The 19050-nt window shown below is 40.8% G+C and overlaps 1 protein-coding gene across 1 annotated transcript in view; it reads left to right on the top strand.

The window, feature by feature from the left end:
- Window positions 1-9297: 9297 nt before the first annotated feature.
- Window positions 9298-19050, top strand: part of LOC107727893 (filensin-like) — a 34421-nt gene continuing 24668 nt past the window's right edge. The window contains exons 1-3 of the mRNA XM_016537930.1: window positions 9298-9914; window positions 11083-11143; window positions 11975-12070. Coding sequence (XP_016393416.1) covers window positions 9532-9914; window positions 11083-11143; window positions 11975-12070 — 540 coding nt within the window. The 5' untranslated portion in view covers window positions 9298-9531. The remainder of the gene's footprint in view (window positions 9915-11082; window positions 11144-11974; window positions 12071-19050) is intronic.

Genomic DNA, 19050 nt, shown 5'->3' on the forward strand with positions numbered 1-19050 from the left:
AAAGTTACTCCTTCTTTCTTTGCGTGAACATTTGGGCGGCATTATGCAAATCTTCACACATCGTGACGTAGACGTGGGGGTGTGTTTAAACAAGGTGTTTTAGGAGGGTGTGGACGAGTCTTAACTTTTATATAGAATCTCTTTGGGTTTGAGACTTTAGTCTTTGCAACTTTAGGGATCTTATCCATTCACGAACAGCTTGTAACACTCCAAAGAGAAAGGAACTTGAAATCGCATCAAATGACCCCTTTAAAGTTTCCAATTATTTTGGCAAATGGTTAATGTGATAAGTATCCTATACATGTGTAATTGATTACAAATGTAATTTAGTAAACACCTGTGTATTATTTTTTTTTATTTGTAAGTAGGGTCAAGTTGAATTTAATTTGTGGTAATCAACATTATGCCACGTGCTGTATGAGCTTAAACTGTATTAAAAACTGAATTATTCCTTTAAAAATGATTAATCATTCTGCATGACTGGTCCTGTGATTAATGGTGGAAAAACTGTAGTAGTCTAGGGGCGTTTGCACATGCAGAGCCAAAGCCAGCGGACATTATTCATTTTCTGTGAGTTGTCAATGCCCTAGTAATAGAATTAAGCAGGATGTAAGGCCGTAATGTGTCATGATGATGTTTGCAATTTCTCTTTATGAAATATGTAGCTTAAGTTGAGCAAAAAATAGGGTGGTGTCAAAACAAATGGATTAAATTTCACCAACAATAAGATTGATCAATCCTGAAAGCCATTTCAGAAAAGGAAACTGCATCTGCAGGGTAATATCATAGAAAGGCAGATATTTATTTGATCTTCTGCTGTCATTGAACGGTCCCAAAGTGTCCATTTTGTCACAAAGACCTATTGAACTGCCCTGCTGTCTACTGCCTACATCGACTGCTGCCTTCAAAGTGCAGTAGATCATAAGCGACATAAATGACAAAAACAAACTGAACATACAGCTGCAATCAGCAGGCTCCAAACACCAGTGACCCCTGTGAATGATTAGTCCTCCAACTGATGTGTGTCTTATGATGGTTTGTACAGCAAAGTCCATCTTCAGTGATAGTCAGGAATTGATTAAATGACTACATCAGTACACACTGCTGTCAAAAGAGACAACTGACTTGGAAAGGAAATCACTCCCTCTCAGGGGCGTCGATGGGGGGAAAGGGTAAGAGAGTGCATAAGAAAAGATTGCATCTAATTTTCACATTTGTTTATCGTTGTTGGTATGAAAATCATAGATAACTAAATGATTGATTGAACAAAATAATTAAACAACCCAATAATATGGATAACTACTTCTCCAAAATAACAAAAACAGAAATTGCTGATGGAGGACAGTTGATTGAACAAAGTGTCACTCGTTCAGAAGACGTGAAATCCTTCTGTGAGCAGACGACAGCCCCAAATTTGGAGCGGTTAGCCAAGCCTCCACAGGCAGCGCGCATCCTGATCAAGATCTAGTTCACGGACCAAAAACATCTGCAAACTTTATTGGGGTTGGGCCATATCAACCATTATTTACATTTCCATTTATCCAAGATAGTCCCACTCTTGAGCAGGTGTTTTGTTTCACGAGTCATGCATTTGGTCCACGATGGACACATTTCAAGTGTCTGGATTTGGCAACTGGAAAACAAACGGGAAGCGTCGCCACTCAAATCAGCGGTGAACACACAGAGTTGATGAGAACAGAGAATATCTGAAAAAACATGCAACACTGTGCTCTTCTGTTGTCGTTCCTGTATTGCTCTTCGTCATGATGAAACTGATGAATCATAATCTCTTAGAGGGCCACTCATAGCCAACTAATTGACCAGCTATTCAGAGAGATCATGATGTCCATAGCAAGCACCAGAAAGGGTTGATTAATATCAAGTGATAAACCGGTCAAGTTAAAAGTGACATCATACAGAGAGCACATGAAGCCATAATTTTTGCCCTTATTGCGGATGAAACGCATGACATAAGTAGGCATGAGCAAGCTGCAGTGGTTTTAAGATATGTTCACAGAGACCTCTCTGTACATGAATCATTCATCTGATTTTATCGGACTGACAGAAAAGATGGTGAATCTCTGGCCCATCTTTTAAAGAATGTACTGACAAGTCTTAAGGTCATTGCACACTGATTTTCGCCCAAAATTTCCGGACGTTAAAAAATAAATATGACCTCGCGCTGTTGTCAGTCGCATTTACACACTGCCTCCGAAACTTTCATGTGTCATAAAAAAATTCGAGGTGTTTTGACAATTCAGAGCGACTGACAATAAGTTGATCCACTTCATCTCACAGCACAAAGCACCGTAAAGATCCTTGCATACGGAGTTCACAGAAATTGGTGGTCTTTTTAATATGTGGCTCCAGTATCGCTAGCAAAGCATCAAACTGAGCCACTGACATCATGAAGTAAACTTGGAATCACCCGTGATAATCCCACTGCTCCTTAATGAGGTGGTACTCTCCTTCCTCTCTTTATCTCAGGATTGGATGGACCCAATATTTCCTTTCTTTTTATCTTTTTAAGAAAAGAGAGGACAAAATCACCCCCACTGCAATGGATTAATTAATACGCTTCGGACTCGGTGTGCAAGGTTTCTGTGTGTGACAAATTTTTAGGATTACGAATATGAAAAAACGAATATGAAAATTTCGGACTCAGTGTGCAAGTGTCACACCCCTTTGAAATGTTTTGTTGTCTTCATCCCTCATGTGCTCTTTGTGACCCTTTTTTTCTCTCTCTCTCCCACCATGGATCACCACTATCGCCCTAGCCCGTAAAGACCTTCCCTTATTGGAGTATGGTGTTGAGTTCAGCCAGCTTGCCGTTTTAACAGCGTTGGACGACGCAACGCTGAACTCCCTTTTCTGGATCGGGGATAATTCCCATCGCCCCGTCGACCTCCCAAACACCACTGGACTGAGGTCGAGTCTCTGGAGAGTGTATAGCCCCGATTCGGAGGTTGTTCCACTGTCACTGGCACTCCCGGTGCTGGGAGTGGCTTTGTGGTGTGTGTGTGGGCAGCACACACCGTCCCTAATCCCCCTGAGCATCCTGAACTCCCGCCCAGCCTCCCTCTCCCACCACCTCTGTTTCCGGCTTCACCTTGGTCCTCTGTCGCTCCAGCTGCTCCGCCTTGGCCCTCCGGATCCTCGCCTTAGCTCATCGGCTCTCTGTCTCTGCCTCGGGCTCCTCCTCCACCTGCTCCGCTACTGTCGGTCGGCCCCCTGGAGTCGTCAGCCTTTCCTCCACCTTGGCTCCTCCCTCCGTCGGCTCCACCGTGGGCCGCCATCATGGCTGTGGCCTGCGTCCCGCCTGGCTCCTCCTGCTCCAAGTCCCTCCTGTCTTCTTCCTGGCTCCTACCTCCGTTTGATCCACCCTGGCTCCACCTGTCTTCTCCCTGGCTCCTCCCTCCATTGTCTCCACCCTGGACTCTGTTGGTTGTCCTCCTCCCGGGTGTCTGTCCTCCGCCAGAGCCTCCACATGTCTTGTCTGCCTGCCTTCCTGCCAGCCCTTTGCCGTCCCCGTCACCATCCCTTCTCCACTCCTTGTGTCCTCCTCCTAATTCCCCCTCCATCCCTCCCTTTGTTGTCCCTGCGGTGCGAGGTCACACCTTCCGGAAGGGGGGCGAACTGTCACAACCCTCATGTTATCTTCATCCCTCATGTACTCTGTGTGACCCAGTTTTCCCTCATGTTTGATTGTATCATTTAGTTCAGGTGTGTGTGAACTAAATTATCTTAATTTTATTCAGTATATAGTTGTGTTCAGTCCTGTGTTCCCTCGTCCGGTCTACTTAGTCCCTACGTGTTGATCCTGCCTGTCCGTCCTGTGTTTGCCCTATTGTGGAATATTAAAGACTATTTGCATCTACCTTCACCTTCTTTGTGCATGAATCTCACCGTAGCATGACAGCAAGGACCTTTAATCTTGATATCTGCAACTTGAGAGCGCAGTGTTACGATGGTGCGTCGAGTATGTGAGGGACCTACCGTGGTGTCACGCATTTTAAATCCACTGGTGATGTATGTACATTGTCACTCACATATCGTCAACCTTTGCATTGTGGATGTCTGTTGCAGCACTTCAGCTGAGAGTCAATGTTCAATCACTCTATAACTTCATCGTGTGGTCAAAACAACATGCTGTTTTTGAGTCTTTGCGAAAATGAAACCGTGACTTTTCTGGTAAATCTACTACACTGAAACCTTTTAGCGACACAATATCAGTTACTGATTTTCACTTTTTGTTCCCTTGCATTTTGATGCAATGAGTTCTCATGCAGTACAAACTTTTTATACTATGCAAAGTGCTATAGTCATCCACCATACATTATGCCACTGTAAAAAAAACTTAGCATCTGCCAAGATCTCTGCTCTTTTAGCAATGAGGACTGATCACCACTTTCAGCAGCTTTGGGAGTTCACAGTCGAGTTGCAGACTAAACCCTGGATTATTACAAGGAGTTGCATTGCGGTGAACTGGACAACACTATTAATGAGATCCATGGGAAATTTTAGGAAAATGACATGAACACTTTAATTGCACTTAACATCCTCAGCTCTAGCACGTGCACCGAAGAAGACCTGACATTTATTTGTCATCACAATGGTTTTGAGAAGAGGACACGAGTGCAGAACTGTCACTTTTCAATGCTGTATGTCGACAGGACAAGCAAGTTTTGATAAACGATTATCACTGTTCAAAGAATCAAAGCTAGTCCACATTTTAATAAATGCTGGTAACTTTAAGCTATTCTGAACAGTGCCGATGAACAGTGCGTAGAGCAAAATAATTTTTTCTTGCTTGTGCCAACTGAAAACATATATAAGAAACAGGAAACTTTCAGACATTGCAGTACTTAACATTGAATGGGCGTTCGTGTTTATGTAGATTTGGATAAGACAGCGAATTGCTTTGCCATATCTGATGGACCCTGTTTAGACCTTGATAGATTGTTTTGATATGAATAATTTCCTGATGCTGATTTTCTATAAAAAATCCTACCCAAAAAGCATAAAGAATGAATTACAATACATTTTAAGTATATATTTTTTCTTGCTTCAGCCCTCATCTTGGATGAATTATTTTTACTATGCTTTTTTCAGTGAATCATTCCAAAGATACAAGACACAGTTCTCTTGGAAGGCAGCATAACCATGCTTACCAAATACAACTGTCAAATATTCCTGTGTCCAGCATTTACATATGTGGCAGAATTATTTATTATGCCCATAAATTGTACACAATAGCATCTTAGAGCTCTATGTGCTATTCAATGCAACACTATACACAAGCTTTCTATGTTGCTCTGTAGAAGTTCTACAAATACTCTGTTCACTCTTTGAAAAATGTTTGTTTAGCTGTCATGTTTTGGCAAAGTTCTGTGTATCACTGTGAAAACTAACAGTGGCCGACACTAGCATATTCCGCATTGTGGAATATCAATTCCAAATGACAAAAACCCCATTGATCTCCCAGTGAGGATTCAATAGCTATGCACACAGCACACAGTATGCACAAGGAAGAGAATGAACACTCATCGAGCACAGTTCTGTTCACTCCACACCCTCATTCACCATCCTCCCATTTGCTTCTAGCCAGTCACGTCTCTCACAATGTCAAAAGAAAGCGTGTTCATTTGAAAAGCATACTGTTCCCCCCCATAAAGTAAAGGAGAGGGGAATGCTTTGAGCAATCACTTGAGGATGCTCCAGTGTGATAATTCATTATGACAGAGAGGAGCTCCATCTCCAATCAGAGCATGGCAGAGACCCCCAAAGCCCTGATGTGGATGACTCAGCCATACACTGCTTCACCTGAGCAGAGCCACAGAGCCCCCAGTTTGCCAGACACACAGCTGATTAGCTCCAAACCACTCTCAACAAAAGTGGACTCTAAATTCCAAAAAAGGTGTTTTTGGAATAATTATGTTTTTGAAAGTCTTTTATGGTCACCAAGTCTCCAATTATTTGATTAAAATACAGTAAAAACAGTAATATTGTGAACTATTATTTCAATTTCGATTGTAATATATTTTAAAATGTCATTTATTCCTGTGTTTCACATTCTGCTTTGGTTTCTGATCCTGTTTTTAGTTCCTGAGTTATTTTGTCCCCTTGGTTTCCTTTGCTAGTTTGTTTCAATGGTTACTAATTAGTATCAGATGTGTCTTGTTGAGTTGATCATTTCCCTGTGTATTTATGCTCTCAATTTCATTAGTTCCTGGTTAATTTCCTGCATGTTTTGTTTGGTTTTATTTGTTTAATAAAGTGAAAGTTGTTAATAGATCCTCCTCACTTCTCCTTGCCTGCCTAGCTGTAACAGAACAGCGGACCCAGAAATGATGAATGGATCTAGTAGCCACCTGTCTCCTCCTCCTCACCCAGAATGCTCACTCGAGCCAGATCACAGAATGCTCACAAGAAACACACCAGAGACTTTTTGTAACTTGTACAATAAACACTTAAAAACCAAAATCCCTTTTCTCAAGAATACTCCCCAAGGAAAATTAATTGATTTAGTCAAGCTAGTACTCATAACGAGTTGATCCTCTTTCACCATGGACGAGGACATTTGACTGCCAATCACGGACCTAGAGCCTGAGCCAACGCCGACCATGGACCCAGAGCTAGAGCCCATATGTGCCAAGGACCATCTGCCTTTAAAAAGTTCCACCCTGGAGCTAGATCCTGAAACATTCATGAAGTTATAGAGTGATTGAACATTGACTCTCATTCATCCCACAGCCTGGGCCTGATGCTACATGTTTCCCAGAGCTAGAGTTAGCCCCCATGTCTGTCCTATAAGTAGTACTAATCCAGCTCGACATCCTGGAGTGCAAGTTCCACCCTGGTTTATTGGACTCTCCCTGGTTTTTCCTGGCCCTTCCTGCTCCGCTGGTCCCACCTAATCTCCAAGCTTCTTTGTCTCTGTTGGCTCCATCTAGCTCTTTTGCTCTACCCCTCCCCAGCTCCAGCTCCGGGCAGCCCAGTCCGCAGCTACTTCAGCTAATCTTCAGGATTACTAGAAAACTTTTCAGCTAATCTTCAGCTAATCTTCAGGATTACTAGAAAACTTTTAGAGTTTTATCAGGGTTGGAGTTAAACTCTGCAAGACAGTGGCCCTCCAGAGCTTGCCCATCCCTGGCATACACATCGGATTCTCCACTCTACCTCAGGCCAGGACTCCACCTCAGCCTGTTAACCCATTTGGCTCCTCTCTCCCTCATCTACTCTGTGGCTCTGCCAGGCTCCCATGCCTCTGGCTCTGCCTTGGTCAGACATCACCCTGGTTCCACCACTGGCTTTCAGGCATTAAGCTGCACCTCAGACCTCCACTGCTTTGGCTCCACCGGGCTCCTCCTTTCCTCCATCTACACCACTGTCCTCGCTCTGCATCGCAACTGGCTCCACCTCAGCTCTGCCTTGTCCCTCCAGACCACTGGCATCAGCCTGGGTCTTCAGCTTCGCCTGGGTGTCCACCTCAGTTGGTTTGGTTCTTCCCTTTCGGCTCCACCATGGACTATTGGCTGTGGAAAATTCATCTTTGCATCACAGGAATAAATTGCATTTGAAAATGTTTAAACCGTAAACAGTGACCATAAATACACTGGGCTGGATAGAGAAAGTTCAAAATGATTCTAGCAATTCAAAATTTCCATAATGTATTTGTTCAGATCATACAATTGTTATTACAGTATATCATAATAATTTATCTCAAAATATATTATAAATGATAAATTAAGCTTGTAATCACTAAAATGAAAAAAAAAAACTCCAGGATGCCATTGTGTGTGGAGTTTACATGTTGTGCATTCATTCAGGTGCTCTGGTTATTCCCACAGTCCAAAGACATGCATTAAATAGCCCGTAAGACAATAAATTGCATACAGGAGGGAGTGTGTGTGAGTCTGTGATGGCCTGTCCTGTTTTCCTGCCTATGTCCTGTGATGCTGGGATAGACCCTATGGCAAGTGTTTTGGAGAATGAATGGATGGATTCATTTGTTACCATAAACTGAGCTTCTATCAAAAAGAAATATAAAATAATTGCAATGCTTTGTTCATAGTTGAAATTAGGTCTGATCATTTCTGATGGTATCAACAATACAGATAACGGCTTTTAAAGTTTGTCAGTCAGTAACTGGCGGCAACTATGTAAATAAATGTAGCTCTGTAATTAAATTCTACCAAATTCTACTCTACAAAATATAACACAGATTCTTTTTCATAATGCACTCCAGATAAATGCAGTATCTTATTACATAACAAGGCCTACCTGTACATCCATTCAAACTTCAAATCTCTTTTAAAACTGCACAAGTACTGTATTCATATTACAGAAAGTTGACTGTATATCCTTCAGACTATTTGAAACATTCAGACAAGTCTTTGTCAAGCAAAAATCTTGATATACTTTGTTTTCATAGTTGACCATTGATGTCTTTATTTTTTGTTGATGCCATTTTAATAAAGCAATAAACCACAGAGACTGTTTTATCTCGATTTTACCATTTAAGGACATTTAAGAATAACCCGTTATCCATTACTTTAACACTTTTAGAGCTTACAACTTCCATGAAGTCTATTGGTCACTTGACCCTTTAACATCAGACTTCAAAAAGATCTGAAGACTGTTGTTTTATGATATTTTTTAACACATCACTAAACCTGTTGGTCACACTTCATTTTAGGTGGCCTTAACCTTTTGATACAATATAATTGTTATGAACACTGCAATTACATTTAAAGTGCTTGCATTTAATTAACATTTAATGCAAGTACTTTACACCTAACTGTAACCCAAACCTTACCCTGTAACTCTTATAATCCTACCCCTACCCTACCATTACTCCTAAATCTAACCATACCTCAACCCATTAGCAGCAAATTTTCCAGAACAACATATAAATCCAGTTTAATGTTGGTACATAGTATTAAAGGCCACCTAATAAAAAAGTAAGACCATGCAGATTTCTTAAAAGAAAATCATTTTTGAGTAGAACTGCAATCCTATTGAATGTGACATTCCATGATAGCCATATAAAGAGGTTTATCAGTAGGTGCATCAGTGTATGTATTTAACAGTAGTTTTGGGATTGCGTACAGCATTGCCAGACTGCCGTCGAGAAGTTGCAGTTGTTTCATGTGCACTGAAACAGCAGGCCCAGCAATTTTTCATTGTCAAACAGAAGGCCGTGGAAGCATGTCATTGTGATTACAGACAGAGCTGGGCTGAGCTGCAAACAAAAGCAGATCTCAAAAGATCATTCAACACAGCAAAGCGTTTGACAATGTTGGCCTTGTGCACGGGACTCCACTGGAAGAATCCATCGAGGACACCATGTGAAACACCAGAGTGAAAAGTGTTTTTTAGCTATTTGTCCCCGAGGCCCGAATGGGCAGAGTTTAGTCTAGCATGAGACAGCAGAGGGTGAGCACCCCAGTTTTCACACACTAAAGGTGCTGAGGGGCACTAAAATACTAAGCCGAAGATTGTAGAGGTGGAAACCATCACGCACGCAGTATGTTCAAGACCAGCTACCGGCATGAGGTGCGTAAGGAGAAGAAGGAGCGCACCGATGTCTTCGAGGAGCCCATCAGCCCAGAGATGGAGTCGGCTCCGGCCGGCGGGCCCTCGACAGTCAAGGGCTGGGAGAGCCTCCAAGAACTAAACAGCCGCTTTGCAGGTTACATCAACCGAGCGCGTGTGCTGGAGCAGCGCAATGCTGTGTTCCGCAAACAGCTGGAGACTCTTCAGCGCATGGAGGAGGCGCCAGGGCTGGAGGAGGTCTTCAGCGAGCAGATCAGCGTCAACAGACAGCGCATCCGGGAGCTGCTGTCGGACCGACCCAAGCTGGAGAGAGAGCTCAAAGATGCAGAACGCATGCTGGATGAGTACAACAGCAGGTTAGACAACACCACAGAAGTATAAGGTTAAGGTTAAACGCTAACGTCTTATCCAGAGAGCAGGGTGGCCTAAATAATGCAAACATATAGCCATCGTGTCATTAAATAGATTGAGCACAAGAACATTTAATTATAGCAGACAATATTCAAGCATCTACTTAAACAGGAAGAACGATGTAAAGAAGTACCATTTAGGGGCTGGTTTACCTGAAATAGATTATACCATATTAACAGACAACAGAACAAAAAAGCTAGTGCAGCAAAAATACAGATGATTTCACAGACAATTGACAGCTGTTCTGCTTGTGGTAGTTTACATGCTACTAATTGTCTTAAAACCCTTAGATTTGATGCCACTAACCTGACAAACTTTGGCAAATCCAGTTCTTCCTCAAAGGTACTCAGTGATGCAGTGAGAAAACTTTAGTCTTACAGGCATTGAGAAATCGTTCCAATTAAAAAAAATGAAATTATGTAAAGTCAGTCAGCCAGAGCACTTAAAGTTTGTGTAATATGCATCAGATCATCAAGAAATAGACGGGGGGCTTTAAGTAGCATGTTTTTATAATTGTATTGTTTGTCTCACAATTCAGTCTTTTCTTGTTATAAACTCACAATTCAATCTCTCTATTGAATTGAACACAATATAAAATCTAAATTGGGTTATAAACTCACAATCATTAGTTAACATCTCATAATTGTGACTTTATATCTGGCAATGTGACTTTTTTCTCAGAATTGTGATAAAATCTGAATTATGAGATTAAATGTCGCAACTACCTTATGTTTTATCCCATGGTAAAAATATCATAGTTATGGCAAAACTATTTTAGTCCTAGAAAAACATTCCTATCACCCAAACCAATATTAGGATTATGGTTAGGATAGAGGTTTGGGATTTACAATATTCGTAACAGCTGAATTATTAATTAGTAATGAACTTTTTCACAGGTCAAGGGTGTTGTAAATGAGAATTGGTCATGTTTAGATGTTTTAAAACACCAAAGAAACCACTGAACTATGGTCAAAAGAAATCACAGCAGGCTCCACTGATCGAAGCAACACAGAGCAGATCAATAACGCTCCTTATAACAAATGAAGAGCCTTGAAATGAAAACCTTGAACATGCATGACGAACTGTCCTTGAAACGCTCTCTGTTGTCCACAGATACAGAAATGAATGTGAATATCAAGAGCAGCTGCGGCACACGCTGGAACAGCTCAATAAGGTACCAATAAACTGTGCCGTTCTCTGACCTGCAATTTCTCAGGCGATTTATAAAGCAATAATCCACAAGAGATGATGTTTTTTAATAACATAACCACAGGCAAGGGCTGCTCTTAGGCTCAGCACCAGGTGAACCACCTCAAACCAGTGCTAAAATCAACATAACACAGACTCAAGGACTTAACATTCTTTTATAAATGCAATACTGTAAGCTACTCGAGGCCTTTAAGATACTACTTTTGCCAGAAACATACTCTATGCAAGTCCTTTCAAATTCAAATGCTTTTAGCTATTCCTAAGCTTAAATCTGTGTGTTGGTACAGTTTGTTTTTCAACAATATGCATTCTCAGAAAAATCAAAAGAGGTGCTATAGCAGACATTTGTTTAAAAATGTCGTCTTCAGTCTTTTTTTTTTTTCATGTCAACTACTGTAATGGATGTTTTGAACAAGTTGTGAAACTGGTAGCTACTCAGATAACACATTTTATTGGCACAGATATTTAAAGGTAACTCTGTCACTCCCTTGAGTTTTGGGGATTGCTAGCGTGATAACTAATGCATGAACACTTATGTTGCTGGCAGGCATCTGTGTTTGAGTCACGTACTGTATGTTTCTGGTTTAAGATCAACCCTTACTTGTGGTGAAGTCTCTAATGCATACCATGGAGTGCTTCATTGCTTTAAAAATCCACCACTGTTTATCTGCTCGAGTGCAATGTAACAGGGCTAACGGGAGTCTGAGAAAGGAAAATGCACTACCGCTGTTCATTTTTCCAGAGAAAGTCTCTCACAGCAACAAGATTATGAGTCCATTTGCTCTTGTGTTTACAGGAAGCCGACACGGTTCTATTGAGAAACCTTGATTATCAAATCCAGCTGCAGTTCCTGCAAGATGACGTCAACGCCACCAAAGAGAGGCACAAAAAGGTAGGAGGTGAACACAACTCCTATTTTCTATCTTTTCGAGTAGCTTCTCGAAAGCTCTTCTGCGAAATTGTCATCTGGTAGCAGACGTGTACACTGAATGGCAAACCACGGTAAATACACTTACTAAAAGCATTTGACACAAATTATGTTTTAAAGTGTACACTTGTGGATGCTTTTCACGTAGAAATTGAAAAATTGAAAAATAATTGGAAAGGACAGCGATTACACTTTTAAAAAAAGATCACACCATCTCCCTTGCACACTCTGAGTCACGATGAAGTAAAAATGGCCCCATTTAATTTTTACTGCATGTTTTGTTGTTATTGCTAACAATTAATCACAGCAGTTAATCCAAATATATTAATTAATTCATTCATTCATTTATCACCTGCTTCCATTTTTAAATGTAATGGCCACTTTTCACAATTCAGTTCATAATAGTTGAAACCGAGTTTTGTGTTACATTTTTAGTAACACTTTAGTTTAGGGATCAATTCTCACTTTTAAAGTTGCTTATTAGCATTCATATTACTAGCAGTAGTATAATGTAACAAAGTAATAATTATTCATTACAAGTATTTTGGGGAGTAGCTGTACTTCACTTCTGTCAGCTTTCACTTTTACTCCAGTATAGCTACATTTCCTAATTAAAATGTATACTTTTACTCCGATACATTTCCCCGAAGCATATTAATTACTCACTACAAAATAAAGTCAGAAGGACACAAAGAACACTCAAAATTCAAGGCATTCTAAATTGTAGATGGTAAAAATGCCTCTGTATGTTTTTTCTATTTATATAATTTAATATAGATAATCTATATCACACAAAGGGTGCAGTTTTTTCTCCAGATATCAGCATGATAACAAATGTAATAATCATTTTATACAACTTTAATAACGTTGGCATTAAGTGACTTACATTTTAGACACAATATTGCCTGTTTTTTGCTCAATTTTGCCAACAAAAATCGGCAACGGACAGTGTTTACTTATTGAATGAATAAGCTTTTTGAACGAATCGGTTGAATGAATGATTCAGTGATTCACTCATTAAAGGGGTCATATGGTGCGATTTCAAGTTTTCCTTTCTCTTTGGAGTGTTACAAGCTGTTCGTGAATAGATAAGATCCCTAAAGTTGCAAAGACTAAAGTCTCAAACCCAAAGAGATAGATTTTATAAAAGTTAAGACTGGTCCACGCCCTCCTAAAACGCCTCGTTCTAACACGCCCCCACGTCTACGTCACTGTGTGGGAAGATTTGCATAACACCATCCAAATGTTCACGCAAAGAAAGAAGGAGTAACTTTGATTCTCGCTGTAGTATTGTTGCCTTCCAAAAGAGGTCACGACTAGAAATCAGTGGTTAAGTTGTATTTACAACACTGTTCCAGAACAGTTAAACACAAATATTTGTGTGTGTGCAACGCATTTTATGGAGGACTGTTTCCTGATCCTGGGAGAGTAGACTACAATGCCGGCTGTTCTGACTCACAGACTGTAAGTATGTTTTCATATTTAAAGGATTTGCCACTGACGATTCAAACGTGAGTTTTGAGCAGTGTAGAGTAGCGCTTGTTGTTTGTTATTTCTCCGATCACAAATGCAGACATGGTTTTATGTTTACACGGCGCGATGCAACGCAACGCGTAAAAAGACAGTATAACTCATTATAATCCATAATTATGTCCCCACTGGATGCAACAAATGCCTAGTTTATAATGGGTTTTGTCTCGTCGCGCCGGGACACGGCCTCACAGTATGGTAAGGGGCGTAACATTTTCTGTCACACGCTTGAGGTATTCGGCCAATCACAACGCACTGGCTAGCTGGCCAATCAGAGCTCACCTCGCTTTTCAGAAAGATGAGCTTTGCAAAAATCGACGCATTTCAGAAAGGGGGGGCATAGAGGAGAAGTGTACAGTATGTGGAAAATAATGTGTTTTTTTAACCTTAAACCGCATAAACACATTTCATTACACCAAATACACGAAATAATGTTCTTTTTTAGCAGCATCATATGACCCCTTTAACACAGTCAAATGCTTTGTTCCTGAATGAATCAGCCATTTGAATGAATCGGTTAAATCTCAATGACTCACTCATTAGCAGTCACTTGCTGCCACCTACTAGCAGTTTAATTTTTCATTTTGACTATTTTTTTTCATGTTTTCAAATATCATTTGAAGAACTAATCATTTAAAATATCAGTATTCAGTGTTTTTTTGTTTAAAAAGGAACATTATTTATGCATTTGCAACATTTTGTAACTTTATTTGCTCATTTTCCATTTTGCATTTACTTTTGTTTTTACTTTCAATACTTCAGTATGTTAAATATATTATATTAAGTATGTTTATTATAATATACTACTTTTCATACTTAAGTACAATAAATATGACATACTTTAAGACTTTTACTCAAGTAATATTCTAAACGGTGACTTCAACTTCTACCAAAGTCATTTTCTGGTAAGATATCTGTAACTTTTACTCAAGTGTGGCTTTCAAGCATGGGCGTAGCTTGTGGGGGGGCCAGGGGGGCCTGGCTCCCCCATAGCGATTTAAGAATTTTACTAAATATTTATTTATATAGTTTTTTCTATGAAGTAAAAATGCATATAACGCAGTTAATAATACATGTAAAAGTGAATACGTAAAAGTTAATACATTTTAAATTGTTATTGTAAGTAAATTAATAAATCTGTCACGGTCCAGGTGTGTGGAGGCAGGCAGGATGACGAGGACGACAAGGGTTCCGATAAAGATAGTTAATGTAGACACAAGGCAGATCCAGACAGGTGAGACATACACACACTCAGGTTAACATTCACAATAACCGACAAACTCAAATCTCAGAGACAGGAACAGATATAGTGCAGATAACGAGGGGCAGACAGGTGAGCACAATGAGGTGATTAACTAATGATTATACGGGCTAAACCAACACAAGGGGAAGAAACCATAACAAACAGTCCACAGGGGTGTTACAAAATCAAAACAAACTTAACGTCTCCCTCAATCTCATTTGCGTAAGAATTGTCACGTGACGAATCTGCATTTTGGTGGATAATAGACTTAACGGTAATTCCTGCCTGTTGTGTGGAATAAAATGATGTTCTGCGTTTTTAACAACATACACGAACTGCAGAGAAATCTGGAGACAACGCTCTATGTGAATGTGAATATGTAGATTTACTATAGCAAAACTAAAATGTGTTTAAATGTACGTCTGACCAAATCCACCGGTTCGGTTTGGCCCCCCCAAACTCAAACGTCAAGCTACGCCTATGCTTTCAAGTACTTAATCCACCACTGATTACTAGCATATTGGCTGTGTATTAGTACTTATAAGTACATATTAATGCCTTACTCTGCATAACCATATTCTACATCCCTTAATCCTACCCCATACCTAAATTTAACAACTAACTATGAATAAACAGCAAATTAGGAGTTTATTGAGGCAAAAGTCATAGTTATTAGTTAGTTAAAAAAAGTGGGACCCTTTGTTTTCTCATTGAATATCCTCATATTCCTCATTTTCTTATATATTCTCAGAAAAACAGTGCATTATGGATGTTGTTGAGAGGTGTGTTTTTGTGCTGAGCTTACATTTGTTCACCCAGATGACAAAATTTGGCACTGGACCATCTTTTAAATGTGATGTCAGCAGTGTTTTTCTGAGCCGTATGGTGACAGGCCATTGTGTGCTCCTGCATTATGTTTAATCAGCACTGCTGTACATCACATTCAGCGCCTGAGTGCCAGAAGTTTCTCATCAACATGTACATTATTTCAGAAGCTAGAACAGCAGCTGGAAGCACAAAAACACTCTCCAACACAAACATAGATATATGACAAAGCATCGTAAGCTTAAGTACATCGTAGACCCATTGAAACCAATGGAGCTACAATCAACTTAAGCCTATGATGCTTTTGGGAAATGCAGCCCAGATGTTTTTTATGCAGTCATGCATATACTGTCTAAAGGCGCTGACTCTGTTAATCATTCACTGTTTACAGCGCATGAATATCACTATGTAACGTTCGGCCCTATGGGTCGAATTTACAATTGTTAAAATGGGGTCAGATTATACTGTGTGAGAACTTTGAGTGTTTAAAAAGATGAGACAGACAACAATGTTAAAAGTGAAAATCAAATATGTATTTACAATAGTCACAATGGACATAAAACAACACAGAAAAACTAGAAATCCTAGGCTGTTAAAAGCACAGAGTCTTTCAGTTCCATACCATTAAAACAGTCCTTAAGAAATCCAGCATGCTGTAAGTCCCAATGTGAATGTGAGAAGTATCCACCGGTGTATATACAATCCAAAGAGAGTGATAATCCAATAAAGTGAGATTCTGGAATGGTAAATCCACAAAGGTAACTCCTCAATCCAGACTTTGGTCAAAGACCCTGATTGTTTGGCATGCTGCTTGCTTTATATTGGTTTACTTCCTTATTCCTGTCATGTGATTGATCACATGCCGTGATTTGCCCTGACGACGCGCGTCGTCTGAAGATGGTTCTCGAGAGGATTTTGCCGCCTTCGTGGAGTTGACTCTGGCGAGAAACGGATCGCCATCCACCACCTGCCCCATGGATGATCTCGCCAGATCCACTCCAGACCCAGTGCCCAGCCCACCATCTCCCCACGGTGCAGAGCATCAGCCCGAGCCCACCGATGATGGAGAGTCCATCACCGCCGCGATCAATGAGCCAGCGCAATGCCGAGCGACTGAGTGGAGGATCGCCCACGGATGTGGAGCCCCACCCGTCAGACCAGGTGCGAGAGCTGGCGACAGTGCCCACCGCGAGGGAGCAAGCCGTGAACGGTGAGAGCGCGGAGTGGAGCTCCGCCCACTGCACTGCGGCTGAGGATGAGCTAATTATACATCTGGAACTGCTGGACTTAGAAGGGGACCTGATAGACTGGGAAACAGATCTGGAGGTCGACTTGCTCCCTCCCTCTCCTCTCTCTTTCGTCCCCGCTGGTCCCGTCCAGCCCTGAGGGGGCTCCCATTTCCCAGTCCAGCCGGGAGTGGGCTCTGATCCCCGAGGGTAGCCCTGAATGCCCGGAGGCTCACGAATGCACACCCCCCGCCCTCTCCTGCCTCCTCCACCGCTGTCGTCTGGCAGCCCCTCTGCTCGCCCTCAGCCCACCATCAATACGGTGCAAGCACCGTGGGTCTGCCATCCTCCATCGTCACTGAGGCTGGAGCATCCCTCACCTCCGCCTCCAGCCTCCGAGGCGGAGTTCGGCCCGTAGACCCAGCGGCTCCACCTTGATCCTCAGTCGCTCCGGCTCCGCCGCGGATCTCCGGATCTCCGCCTCGGTTGCCAGAGCCCTCGGCTCCACCCTGGCCACCCGGATCCTCGGCATCCCCCTGGTTCGTTACTCCCAAGTTCCCACCGTGCCCCCCTCTGTTGTTCTATGGCACAAGGCCTTCCGGGAGGGGGGCGATATGTCAGGGTCATGGACCTGTTTTGTTGTGTTTTGCCCCTGTTTCTGTTCCTGTGTTCCCTTATTTGGTCATGTTCCTGTCCTCATTTAGTTTGATTACTTTATTATTCCATGCACCTGTGTTCCCCTGATTGCCCTGTGTTTATAAGCCCAGTCTGTTTGTCAGTTTGGTTTTGTTGGGTCTACTTGTTGGATGTCATGTGTTTCCTGTGTTCCTGTTGTGAATTATCCCCTGTGATTCAAGTATTAAAGACTATTGAACGTTTCTCCGCGTCTCCATCGTTCCTACCACAGCGAATCGTGACACACACACACACACAAAACACTTAAAATTTATTTTTTGTAAATCTAGTGTTCATTTGCTGAGTGGCCTTGCAATTTGCTGTGTAATTATAGCCAGCTGATAAGTGACTGGTCTTTGTGTGAATATCCAAAAAACTGGAGGACTTTCTGTATACTGTATATAAGTGGTAGGCTATTTTAGAAAGGTTCATTTAAAAGATGAAAAGAAGAATTAGGGAGAATCAATAAATTATGAATACTGTATTTCTATAGTGTGAATAATATGCAATCACAAAATCAATAAAAAAGTAACTGTAGTGTGATTATGAGTATTTTAAAAGGTAACAATCTAATTACAAGCACTTCATATTTGGAATCTGATTATGTAATCCAGATTACATGTATTCATTTACTACCCAGCACTGATGATAGGGTGCCATCCCAGTGTCAGTTTTGTGTAATTATTTCATAAAAGTGTACAATTAAAATATTTTGCTATACATCTTAATTAGAAAGTTCAGATCAGAAGTGCTTGTCTTTTTTGCTGAGAGGTCTTAATCAAGCCAAATCTCAGTTGGACCAGGTTTGTAGGGGAGTAGGGGGCACAAACTAGCACAGAGTTAGTTGTAACACACATGGTTTAAATTTCCACACATGCTAGCATAACAAAATTATGGTATTTACTAGTCGCCATATCAACACTATATAGAGTTCAAATCTTTTGAAGATATCAATGAACATTTATTTAACCATAGCAAAAGTAAATTTCTGACTGAAGTAAAAAAAATCATCTCAATTTTCTGTATTAATTTAAAATGAGACAATTCTGCTATTATTTAATCTCCAATCTGTTATTCATCAGTTTAGATCAGTTTTTTAATGCTTCGATAACTAGCAGAAGTCATTAACCAGTTTTAAATTCCAGTTGCGCAGATGAGGAACATGGTAACACTGTTACAATGTGCCCCGCTGTTATTAAACTATGCTATTCTATGACATTAGCGATATAATTTACACTATTTACTTTTATGAATTTCAATGAGAAACAGGTGAATAAAGACTGACAGTCAGTGTTTAATGTTCAGAAGTTATTATTTCAATAAATGTAAAGCATTTTGGCTCATTTATGTGGGCCGTCCCAAGCATGGTTGCAATGTGTTCATTGTCAAACTCCAAAATCAGATTATTTTTAATTCTTAAAAAATGCCATTATTTTATTTGAAAA

Source organism: Sinocyclocheilus rhinocerous, unplaced genomic scaffold (genome assembly GCF_001515625.1).
Source record: "Sinocyclocheilus rhinocerous isolate Xijiao unplaced genomic scaffold, SAMN03320098_v1.1 scaffold1539, whole genome shotgun sequence".
Taxonomy (NCBI): Eukaryota; Metazoa; Chordata; class Actinopteri; order Cypriniformes; family Cyprinidae; genus Sinocyclocheilus; species Sinocyclocheilus rhinocerous.